Source organism: Octodon degus, unplaced genomic scaffold (genome assembly GCF_000260255.1).
Source record: "Octodon degus isolate 3935 unplaced genomic scaffold, OctDeg1.0 scaffold00029, whole genome shotgun sequence".
NCBI classification, from domain to species: Eukaryota; Metazoa; Chordata; class Mammalia; order Rodentia; family Octodontidae; genus Octodon; species Octodon degus.
Genome location: NW_004524605.1, coordinates 820893 through 833713, shown reverse-complemented (window position 1 = coordinate 833713; position 12821 = coordinate 820893). Strand labels below are relative to the sequence as shown.

Genomic DNA, 12821 nt, shown 5'->3' with positions numbered 1-12821 from the left:
AAAAAAAAGAGGTTTGTACCTATGTTGTTTATTTATTATTTCTTGCCTAGATCTTGTAATATGAGAAACTACTTTGGCAATAACAATACACAATGTACTAACCATTGTTACTCCCCTAAAATCTTGTTTTGAGATTTTTGTACCATTGTTTTTATTTTTTTTCTTTAAAATAAAAATAACTGATGTCAAAAAAATTAAATTAAATTAAATTAAAAAAAAACAAACAAAACAAAACCAAATATGGAAGAACCTCAAGGTCTGTTTTTTTTTTTGTACCAAGGATCAAACTCTGGAGCTTCTGCTTGCCAGGCAGGTGCTTATGCCACTGAGTTATCTTCCCAACTCCTATACTGAACTCCTTTTTTTTTTTTTTTGTGGTACCGGGGATTGAACTCAGGCCCTTGTGTTTGCCAGGCAAGTGCTTATTCCACTGAGCCATCTCCCCAGCCCCTATATTGAACTCTTAAGAGGACGAAACTAAAGAGATGGGGAACAGATTGGGAAGAGTGGCAGCAGGCAAGTGAGACACGGCTATTGCTAAAGCCAAGCACAGAGATCCTTATGATGAAATTATTGTCTGTCTTGGACTTTGGAGGGGGTCACATGAATCTACACATGGGATAAAAATGCACAGAATAAGGCCCCCACACAACCAAACCTACACACAAATGGGTACAAACTGATGAGAAATCTGAAGATGTCAGTGGATTCAGTAAGACCAGTGGATAGCATCTATGTCAGTTTCTGGGCTGTGAACCTTCTTACAGTTGAACAAGACATAACCACTGGGGAAATGGGTATAGGCTACGGATCTCTCTGTATCATTTCTTATAAATACAAGCAAATACACAATTATCTCAAAATAAAGTGCTAAAAGATGTGAAGGACTCGTATCTTGACAAGATCCACATAACCTGAATCTATTCATTAAGGAACAGAACATCAGACAAACTCAAATACAAAATAAATGACTTATATACTTCAAAAATTTCATGCATATACAGCACACAATCTGCTCTAGTTCATCCTGGTTGTTTTGTCCCACAAATCAAACTCAGGACTTAGCACTTGCCGGGCAGGTACTTATGCTACTGAGCTATATATCTGGCCCTCTATATATTTTTTCATCTATTTTTTGTTTTTTTGAGACGGGATCTGGCTATGAAGTTCAGGCTGGCCTTGAGCTCACGCCGTAGCCCAGGCTGATCTTGAACTAACATCCTCCTGCCTCAGCTTCCCGAGTGCTGGGGTTATAAGTATGCACTTTTTTCTTTTCTTTTTTAATTTTTTTTATTTTTTATTAAATTGAGGTTTTTGCACAGAAAGCAATGAATCTGTTTAATGGCAGTGCACTGACCCATTTTGATGAAGACCTCAAAAGAAGGCAAAAGCAAGCACCATCAGACAGATTCAGTATGCACTTTTTTCTATTAATTTTTCTATTAATGTACTGAGCATTTTTGTACAACTTGAAAAAGGTCAGCAGATCAGACAGTATACTGGATTGATACTAATTTCCTGTTATTTTTATTTTAACGAGAATAAAAAATAAAAACAATACAGAATTTTAAAATGAGTGGAAATTACAATGGTTATTATATTGCACACTGTTTTCTTCAAGGTGGCTGAAGATTACCAAATATAGGCATGTAAACTGATCAAACAATATAAACACTTTCTTTAAACACTGTTCTTTTCAATGAACTAACAGACATTAATAGTACAATTATCTTAGCTATCTTGTGTACACACACACACACACACACACACACACACACACACTCTTCTTTTCCTTTCCCAAGTTATTCTAATTTCCTGATTTTTATAATTATATTGTACCTAAGACAATTTTTTTTTTACAAAAAATATGGTGAAATATTTAAAAGGAGAGGGGCCTCATGCCTCAAATTTACTCTCCAGTAGCTAAAAAAAGATACACACAGAAAAGAAAAGAAAATAATGGCAAAATGTTAACAGGTGGGGAATCTGAGTGGTGGCGATGCTTTGTATTACTGCCACCTTTCTGCAAGCCTACAGCTATAAATAATGAAACAACACAGAGAGCAGCACACAGAGGTCCAGCAAACCCTAGCGCTCAGCGCTGTAAAGGCCGGCGTGCAGCTCATCTGCCACGCACTGCCCAGACGCGCAGGCCCTGAGTCCATCCCCAGCACCGCAAGAAGCAGACACAGAAACTACCTGTCTTTTTCAGATGAAGAAATGGGTGGGAAAGCTAGATAAACTGTCCAAGAGGGAGCAGGGTAGGCTGGTGGGAAGGTGGGAATTAACGCTGATCTGCTTCATGGCAAAGTCTGTGCTTCTTTCACTAGAATGAGGACAGAGGGAAACTCTGATTTCCCCACAGGAATCTGGTACACCTTAGGAGAAGACGGTGCCATGTGAATTTAGCTCTAAGTCATTCTCTCAGCAGTTTACTTACTAGTCTCTACTATTTGGGCCTAAAAATACCTGAAGGGCTTCCATGGCTAATCCCCTGATGGCATTACTGATGGCATTAGTGTGAGAGGATGAAAGTTTTGAGGGGTTCCCAGTTAAAGGGTCGGTAACACAGGCATGTGCCTGGGGGCTATATTGTGTCCTCTGCCTGTCGTGTCCTTTTCTTTTTCTGCTTCCTGGTGGCCATGACATAAACAGCCTTCCACCAACATGTCCTTCTGCTATGATACTTCTACCTTGTCACAGGCCTGAAAGCGATGGAGCCAGCTGGAAGTGGACTACAACCTCTGAAATCATGACCCAAAATAAATGTTTTTCTCATTAAGGCACTATTCTTGGACATTTTGTCACAAGGCCAGAAAGCTTATGAGTACAGATTTCTACAAGAAGTGTCTAAAACAAGGATCTAACAGCTCAAACCAGGCTGCCAGAACATCAAACCAATGGAACGTCATCTCTAGGCCTTCCACTCCAGAGAAGCATGCTGCTTTGACAGTGTCTTTACTTACTCAGCCAAAACTCACTGTGTAGCACGAGGTAATGGATGGTTTCGGACCCCACTAGCCACAGACCTCTTGTGCCACTGCTCTACCTCACTCTCACCACCCAGTCTGAAATAGCTGTGACAGGGAACTCAGGGATTCTCATCCCTGAACAGTTAATGTATACTTCAGACTTCACATGGGAAGAAGAGTGAAGTGTCCTCAATCTTTCCAGGTCCCCTCTCTAGAGACAACCAAAGTTATCAGTTTAAAAATGTAACTGTGGGGCTGCGGAGATAGCTCAGTGGCTTAAGAGCCCATCTAGCAAGCACAAGGTTCTGGGTTTGACCTGGTACTGGAAAAAAATAAAGTAACTTTGTGATATTTCTTTAAATTAAAAAAGAATGCAAATCATATCATGATGTTAAACTATCTCTTTAAGGAAAATATTATCAACACCTCTAAATGTAATAACTTTTTCCTTTATGTGTTTAAAATATCCTTAAAACATTTGTGTATATATGTTTGTAACATTAAAAGACAAACCAAAGGTTACAATTTTGCTTTTAGTGAAGAAAGAAGTCTGCAGGGTACACAATCACAACAGACGTGTGGCCGCCAGCTGGTGAGCAGCGGCTGCTGCAGGGCACCACCACTTACCACTCACCTGGTTCCTGTCGCGTGCATTCGTGTACCTGATCTTCTGAATGAAGTAGAATATCAGCCATGCTGAAGAAATAATCATCAGAACAATAAAGGATATTGACACGAAGACGAGAGAGCCACGGCTGAAGTTCTTGGGTGGCATTCGAGTTCCAACAGCTATTGTCATCTGCACAGAGATGTTTTTCTCCAGATAACCCAAAATGTCCTTGCCCCTCAATTCCGTTATCATGACAGCAATAATATCTCCAGTGCCTGAAATATGAAATAAATACAGATTCGAGCAACATTTAAAATTTGTAGAAAAATCAAATGAATGAACGAATGAAAAAGTAAGCAAGCAAGCTGTCTGGAAGAACTCTAGTTTTTGCTGTTGAAAGGATTTGCAGATTGAGCTTTATAACAGAAATAAGGAATTAAAAGTGGGCATGGTGTGTGCTAAGCAAGATTCAGACTGAAGGCATAAAACAATGACGGCATTAAAAACACACATCTATTGCTACGTTTAGTTTTTTCTGTTGCTGTAGTTCGTTTGGGACAGGGTCTTGCTATGCAGCTCAGGCTGTGCATGAACTCATGACGCAGTCCCAAGCCGGCATTTGGGCAGTCCTGCTGCATCTGCCTCCCAAGTGCTGGGATTACTGGCATGTGATACCACACCTGGCCACAGCTATATTTAAAAAGCACTATGAAAATAGCCAAATGCGACAGTACTGACAAGTGATAGTGATATAGTCATAGAAATGTGACAAAATTATGATGCATTCACAGAGCCTTTTCTATGCTCAATGGTCTTCACAAAACCCTAATTTCGTAATAGAAGGAGAAATGCAGTTATTTATAGTACACCAAGTGTTTCTTGACCTCCCACCCTCGGGATCGCCTGTGGAACCCTGCTGAGCAGAGCTGGTGTGATGGAGCAAGGCGCCCAGGGCACAGAGTTTTGTAACATCCATCATGATGGCTCGGGATGCACACGCGGCCCCGCAGCAAAGACAGCTAAGGGCCAAACAGCAGGGCATTTTATTAACATCTGGTCTCACCCCTAGAAATCTGACCGGGTGAGGCTCCTTTCCAGTTTACTCCAGAGCCTCTGGAACTCAAAATTTTTTTGAGACAAGTTCATACTTCAACATTCTGGACTAGTTTGGTATCAAAGTCCTTTAACTTCTATAGCTGTCCAGCAGCCACAGTGGTTATGAGCTGTGAGGCTGGTTTGAAGTCACCTTTCTGAGTCACAAAGTCCTCTCCCTTGTATTCTTTCAGAAACAGCAACACTTTCTTACAGGTAAGAAACCACAGCTCCTGTGACAGCAGGGCAGCACTGTCTCATTCCTCCTCCACAAAGAAAAGGCTTCTCATTTTACTTAAGGAAGTGAGAAGCCTGTCTCCATAGACCAGTAACAGGAGCTTCCCCATGTTTACAACCTGCCTTCTTTCAAAGGATCCCTAAGACAGCCAGTGGTGAGCTTGTTAGACACTGAATGCTAACTGCAACCCCAAACCCACGTATTTACTTCAAAGTGCCAATGCTGAAATTAAGCCAAATATTGAGATTTTAGTTTGGAAAAAACAACTCTACATTAACATCTTTTGTCTTAAAAGAAAAAGAAAGTTAACAATGTGCCATAGGTTAGCCACTAGTGCTCTAGGAGAAACTGGAAATAGGAAAGGAGAAACAATATTTTATTTTGGGAAAGATAAAATTATAATCACTTATTTGAATTGAGCAAGATTTGTGTACATAACTGTAAACCACTAAACCAAACAAATAGGCAAAACCCCTAAACTTGAACTTTCAAAAGTCTCTTCAATGACTATTAAAAACATTGGTTTTATGTTTCATTTATATTTATCTAAAAGAATCATTTTTGTACTATAATTGCAGTCAAAAGACTACATGCAATAAGAAGTAATTCAGTAACAAAAGGACTGAAAAATGTTCCAATGAACACAGATTTGTGCATTACCTTACTCAGAATGGCTCCAGCCATTCTAACAGAACAGTGTACCATAATACTGTTTAAAAATCCACAAACAAAAAGAAAACTGCAAAATTAATGCAAGCAATAAAATTAACATCTAATTACCTTTGTGAAATAAGCACTTTGGTCAGTAAGTTAGAGAAAATAATGTTCACAGGTTAAATTTACACGTAGAAACCTGAAGCTTGCACTTTACAATGCTGTCCAACAGGCAGGGGTCTGCGGTATCAGTACCAGTATGGCTATAAAGTAACTGAGACGGATCCCACAAAAGACACATGACAATCAGTCTCATTGCTTTATAATCACACCAGGTACAAGTGTTTAGAACTCAGTTCTGAGGCTCCCTCTCGAAGACTCGGGCTGGAAAAAGGAGAGGGAAGGCTGTACAGGGAGCCAAGAGAACCAATCCAGGTAATTTCACTCAAAGAACAGTAAAGGAACATGTCAACTAATTTCACTAGGAAGCTGTCTGGAAAAGAAGAATTTAATTATTTCAATCATCATGCAACGATATTTATTGAGCACATACTATGCCCCTGACTGACATGTGCTGCATGGGATCCACAACGCCTCCCTGGTGCAAGTGTTTGGAAGGTAAAGGGGGTGAGGGCAGTGGCGGGAGGTGTGAGGGTGACATGCTCCTCAGAGGATTTGTCACTGGCAGTGCTGACAATGGGCCTGAAGGGGCGGTGAGGAGGTGGAGCTGTGGAGGTGGTCACTAGGGCTGGACCTGGAAGGATGCATTCTTTTTTTGAGACAGGGTCTCGCTGTGTAGTTCAGGCCGGCCTTGACCAGAATGATGCTCCTGCCTCACCTGCTCAGCACTGGGACGACATATGTGCACCATTACGTCAGTCTGGAAGGGGGCATTCCTGTTAGGGATCCTCCCTTTCCTGCTTCTTCCCTGCCACTCCCTGCCATGGGTTGAGCAGCTTGCTTCTGTCTCTCTCGGCCACCACAATGTTTTTGCCTTGAAGCTGGGACTGAATCCATCCAAATGTGAACCAAATAATTTTTTTTTTCTTTCTGTTTTTGAGGCTAAGCCCTGAACTTGTGCTGATCTTACTGCCTCAGGCTCCCAAGTGGTAGCATTATAGGTGCATGTCATCACTTCCAGCCACCTCTCCTTTAAATTGTGGGAGTTGGGTACTGTTTCCAGCAATGGGAAAGCCCAACAGGAAAACTATCTGATCTCTGGAGGGCAAAGGAGAATCTCAAAGGGATTAGAAAGGGAGCCAAATATAGGTATAAGTTTGTCACCCTACACAGAGGAATAAACTAGAAAGAGTAATAGTAAAGGAGACTAAGTCTTGTGATCCAACAAGATGAGAAACAAATTATAGGGGCCATCAGAGCACCAGTGAGGACTGGGGCTTTCAACTGTGCTGTCTTAAATCCGCTATAGACTCCAGTGAAAGTTACTCAGGGTCTGCTCCTAAGAAAAGCCCCATCCCAACACCCGAAGCCCACCTGGGTTTAAAGACCTTGCCTTAAGAATCTGGGAGGAGGATTAATGCAAGAGGAACATGAATCTTTAGGATAACAGTAAGGTTACAAAAAGCAGGGATTGGTAAGAGCTGAGGATTAACTAGATCACAATGATGGGAACATTCAAGCAAGATGACAGATATTTGGGCCATTCATCACACTCCTGTATCCTAAGTCCGTGGCAAAGACACTGACGTCTTTGGCAAACGCTGCTAATAAATTAAGGATACAGCCTCAGAATCTGATATGCGTTACAATGTGTCCGGTAACCAGTATTAATTTACAAGAGATAACAATGAAACTAAACAGCTATTGGTGATTCTGGCTTTCAACTATTTTCTTGAAAAACTTTCTCTACTGTTACTCTTTGTATTTATTCATTTATTTTTGTATTTTAGGGAAAGGTCTACAGGGTGTTCAGGATCTCACTACTAGATCACACTCCTAGTGATCGGCCTGTTTACCACCTCCCAAGAGCTGGGATTACAGGCATGCGCCACCATGCCCAGTCTCAACTGCAGTCTCAGTGAGCTCCAGGGGCGGGACTGGCACAGCAGGCCCGGGGATCAAACCCCTGGCCCCTGTGCCTGCTTGCAGGCGCTTTCTACTGTTACTCTCTAATGGGAATCTATGCTTCACTGCTTAAGTCTGATTACTCTAATAAACAAATCTATTTTTCCTCTTGAATTTTGAAATTTTTTCTTTAACACTTAGAATAGTTTTTTTTTCTTTTCTTTTCTTTCTTTTTTTTTTGAGACAGGGTCTTCCTATGCCATTTGGGCTGGCCTTGTGCTTACTTTTGTAGCTCCCATAGTGGTCTCGAACTCATAGTGATCCTCCTGTTTCAACCTCTCAGTGCTTGGATTACAGGCATGCACCACCATGCCTGTTCTGGGGCTGTCACAGCATGCGGGGCTGGGGATTGAACTCGGGTCCTTGTGTGCCAGGTAGGTGCTTATGCCTCTGAGCTCTTTCCCCAGCCCCACACAGAATAGTTTTGATACTATGTAAACCGTCATGTGCCTTTAGCTTTGTAAACATAAGGTTTTGCCCTTTCTATATTTATTACTGAAGTAAGAGTAAACTGCAACCAAGAGAACATTACATCTTCAAATACTTCAGCAGTATTTCCTAAGAACAAGGTTCATAATCCATTTGTATGTACTCTTAATAATGTCTATTTTATTTCATTAAAATGTTATTAGTACATGTCTGAAGTACATAATGATTGAATTTATCATGGAGTTGGTATCTGCACATGGCATGCCTTAGTTCTTTTATAATTGCTGTTTGGTTTTGGACGGCTGTGAGCATTATGGTTGGTTGTCATGTCTCACTGGTCTCCTCCCATCCAAAATTCCAGAGTCACTTGTCCACTGTTCAGGACACTGACATCTTTGAAGAGACCAAGCTAGATGTTTTAAAAATGTCCTCTGCCAAGTGTTTCCTGTGATCAGACCTCCAGCTTACACGTCTAGGAAGAAGCCATAAGGTAGTGCCACAGCCTCCCTTCTCAGGCATCACATCAGAAGCATGGGGCAGGCTTCATCTCGACTGCTGACAGGAACTTTTGTGACCTGGTTGCTCGTGTATCTGTCAGACTGCTGCACTGCAATGGACTTCTCTTCTTAATGAGCAATCTGTGGGGAACACCCAGGTCACACGTGCTGCCAGCTCCTTAGTAAGCCTCCACTCAGTGCGTTCCCCATCCATCAACACTCACCTGAAACATGTCGCTAGAATTTTAGAACTACAGATTTTTCTCATGCTGTAATTTCCCCACATTTTGTAAAATAATTCTGTAACCAGAAGCTTTAACAAAAATTTCTACTTACCTTTTCCTCCCATTAAAAATACTTTTTCTAGGGGCTGGGGAGACAGCCTGGTGGTCTAAGTGCCTGCCTAGCAAGTGCAAGGACCCAGGTTTGATCCCCAGTACTGCATGCTGTACCAGAGATCCTTAACCAAATAAATAAATAAATGATTTTAAAAAATACTTTTTCTGTAAAATAGAGCTGTCCATTCCCAGCAATTCTATTTCTCAATGGAGAAAAAACAATCAGTGGAAACACACAGTAACACTATTACTAATTCTGACTAAAAAATCAACTTGGAGTGGCCCAAAGCAGGAATTTCAGAATTAATCTTCCTTTAGGCTCTTAATCAGAAGGTCTAGGTTCAAATCTCAGCACAATACTCAGACTCTCCAAACTTCAGTCTTTTCTCTCCAAGTACTAGGCACCACTGGTAGGCTTCACGGCAGAGGTTATGCAAACAATGCAGCCTAATGAGCCGTCCAACCTGCCTTCCCTCACAGACTGCAAAGGCATCAGGGCAAAGAAACAGGAAGGGCCTTCTGACCGACTGGAAATCTACTCCTCACGTTCTCCCCTGGCTCAAGAAGTACACAGGCCCCTGCCAAGCAGCTCAACCTCCACACCACAGAGCCTCCAGGTGCACCTCAGGGAGCCTACCCAATAGAAGGAGTCAGAAATGCCCTTTCTTTCTCCCTTTCCTGGGAATAAACCTCAGGGCAAGCCCAGGGCGGCCAAGCACAGCATAAAGGAGGACCCAGAACCTGAGAAAAGGAGAAAGAAGGAGTGGATCTGCCTGACGCACCCAGCTGCAAATGGAAAGAAGTGGTTTTGCTATAAATGTTTTCACTAGAAGCTTATCAACACTCAGCTAAGGTTTTATACCTTAACAGATGAATTTAGGTGTTAAGTTCAAACACCTGCTAGTTACGCATGTGGGGGTGCACTCCAACACTAGTGTCCACGATGATACTTTTATCCCTTGGCAGTTGAAGCCATGGCATTAGCTACTCTTGCGGGGGCTCAGTGAGCTCTTTACATGTGAAGCAGAACACCATGTACCATCAGTGAGAGAGCGCAAGGCTGCTTCACAGTTCCAGGAGAACCGCTGCAGGACACGCAGCAGGCATATCCAGGGTTTCCTGCAGTGTCCTGAGAAGCCACAGAGCCTGGCCAGGGCCTATGCTGCTTCAGAGAAGTCTGCCCATTTTCCATCCCAGCATCACCTCTGCTCTCACTTCTACCTACTTAAATCTCTTTTCAACTGTTTATCTATAATACTTTTATTTCTTCAAACCCAGTCCTCACTTTTCGCTGATTCTTTAATGGACACAAAGAAAGAGGGAGAGAGAGAGACAGACAGAGAGAGACCGACAGACGTGCAGGCAGGCTATCTTCTACAATGTGAATACAGTAATAATTCTGACCCACCTAGGGGATAAGTTATATAAATTATATATTTCCTGCTGACACACACACACCTGTCCTGTCCTCTCTTGTTCAAATGCTGTTGGTGCTTCCTTCCTATCAACCAAAGTCCAATCTCATTAACCTGGTGCTCAGGGCTCCTGCAGAGCCACACGGCCCTGCCAGTCACAGCCAGTCATGCTTGACAGATGCTCTCAATCCAGTGAACTGCTGTCAGACTGACTCACAGTAGCTTATCAGGTCTAGGAAGAATGGAGGAGTGAAGCCAGGAGGAGGAAAGCTGGGGGAATGGCTCCAAGGAACTGGAAGCTTCTACAAAATGAAATTGCAAGAGGACAGGGGAGAGGCAATGGCAACAGGTTTAGGGCACTAAAGTCTGAGACTTCAGATGTAACTGGGGGAAGTGATGACACGCAGGGGGCGGCTTTGGGATCCGATCCTGGAGAAGTGGAATGGCCCAAGACCTGAGAAAGGTATTAAGATAAGTATTCACTTTCCATGGATAGCCCAAACTTGCTCCGGATGACTACAGGATCCTGAGTCGGCAAGCAAGCTGGGAGTCAAGGCCTCTGATGAATGGGAAGTGACTGGCAGGAAAGTGGGTAAGACAAAGAGAGACAGCGATGGTGAAAGGGGAAGTTCTGCTATGCAAACGAAGTACTTTGAAAGCAGCAGCAGGCGAGTCAGGAAGACACCTGCATCACATTATTCATGCAGTACTTTTTTCTGAAGTTTGAACTTAGGCTATGAGGCTGACATATGAGAGCTAACATGTAAATCATGATTGATAATTTCTGAGGATCCTGGGCTTGGTCATCCTCACAAGGAACAAGGGTCTAGCAAATCCACATTCTTTTATTCTGTGGACAGGAAGCTCTTGAATCTCACTTAGGCAGAGCAAAGAGTCAGCATGTGGCATTCATATGTCAGTTTCTTTTGTTTCTAGACTACCTCTTGACTACGTACACTCATTAAGTGATCTCTCAGTTTGGTTCCCTTCATGTTATAAAAAAGAAAAGATGGTAGGAGCACAGATTTGCACAGAACAGGAATTATTTTCTTCGATTTGTATAGAGGCAGGGCTGATATGAACAATTAGGAAAATAAAAACAGCAGGCAGAAGAGAGTCACAGAAGCTTTTAGTCAAGAGTTTGAAGAGATCATCATTAACCTTCAACATAATATGAGAACTCTGCAAATTAGTGACCCTTTTAGGATAGCTGGTTCTACCCACAGGTCGTTTTAAGTACATGGAAGATCTTTAAAACTGAAATTTAGATTTCTAAATATCCACTCATGGCTCTTGATTCAGTCCTTGGGAAAAGCAGCACTGTGAAAGTAAATAGTGTTTCGACGATTGATGGTACAAAAATGCCATCAAGGGTAAGGCACACCATAATTTTATGTTTTATTTTATTTTATTTTATTTTAATTTTTGGTGGAACTGGGGATTGAACTTAGGTCCTTGTGTTTGCCGGGCAAGCACTTATTCTACTGAGCTGTCTCCCTGACCCCCAATTTTATATTTTACAAAGAAAAAGAGTCCTGTCAAATTGTAAGATACTACTGAATTTAAGAAACATTCCAACTTTTAGCTGTACATCTCAGGATCAATTAAAATTCCTCTTCCACACAGCAGTCCTTTGAATGTTCAAAGGCATTTTCCCCAAGAACTCCACTTCAGTCTTTTTGTTCCATACTAGGTATTCATAGAGCCCCAAATCATTCACTTTAAAAATAAAAAACTTACAAAAAGTTGAAACCTATTTATCCAGAACCTAGAATCTGTATTAGTTGGTGGCCTGGCATATATCATCCCAGATATTTAGCGTGTACTTTCTACAAACAACAAAGTTACAAAATACCATCCCCAGAAAATCAGAAACTGCTTTGTGAAAGATCCACTGCCACCATCTCATCTTAGAATCCATTCAAGCGCCCCTGGATTTCCCAGTCCTGACCCTGCAGCAGTTCAGAGCACAGTCACCCAGCTGCCCTGAGCCTCTGTTCTCTCCTTATTATGCATGATCTTAACTTCTGACGATTACAGCCCAGGGACTTGTGGAAAGTATTTCCACATGGTGAGGCCTGTAACCCGCCTTTGGCAGTAACATCGGAGAAGTTATGGAGCGCTCTCTTCAGTGTGTTACCAGGCAGTGTACAGCTGGACCTGTTCCCACTCATCAAGTTCACATTGATCATCTGTTGAGTAATGTCCTCCATCTTTTTTCCCTTTGTCACTAACAAGTATTTTGTGGGGAGGTACTTTGCCATTCGGTAAATATTTCTTCCTTATTAAACTTCCAATTTACTTTCACCTTTTACATCAGTATGGATTCATGCTTTCTATCTCACTCAACAGATTAGTTGCTATAATTATTCATTTTGATGCTTTTTTTTTTTTTTTACCAGGGATTGAACTCAGGACCTTGCACTTGCCAGGCAGACACTTATGCCTCTGAGTTCTCACCTTGGCCCTGATGCTGAAATTTTAAATTAAA

General features: G+C 42.0%; 1 protein-coding gene across 1 annotated transcript in view; it reads right to left on the bottom strand.

Moving 5' to 3' along the window:
• Rnf130 (ring finger protein 130) overlaps positions 1-12821 on the bottom strand; it is a 173713-nt gene that overhangs the window by 47749 nt on the left and 113143 nt on the right. Inside the window, 1 exon segment of the mRNA XM_004629299.2 lies at positions 3607-3857. Within this exon segment, the coding sequence (XP_004629356.2) occupies positions 3607-3857 (251 nt within the window).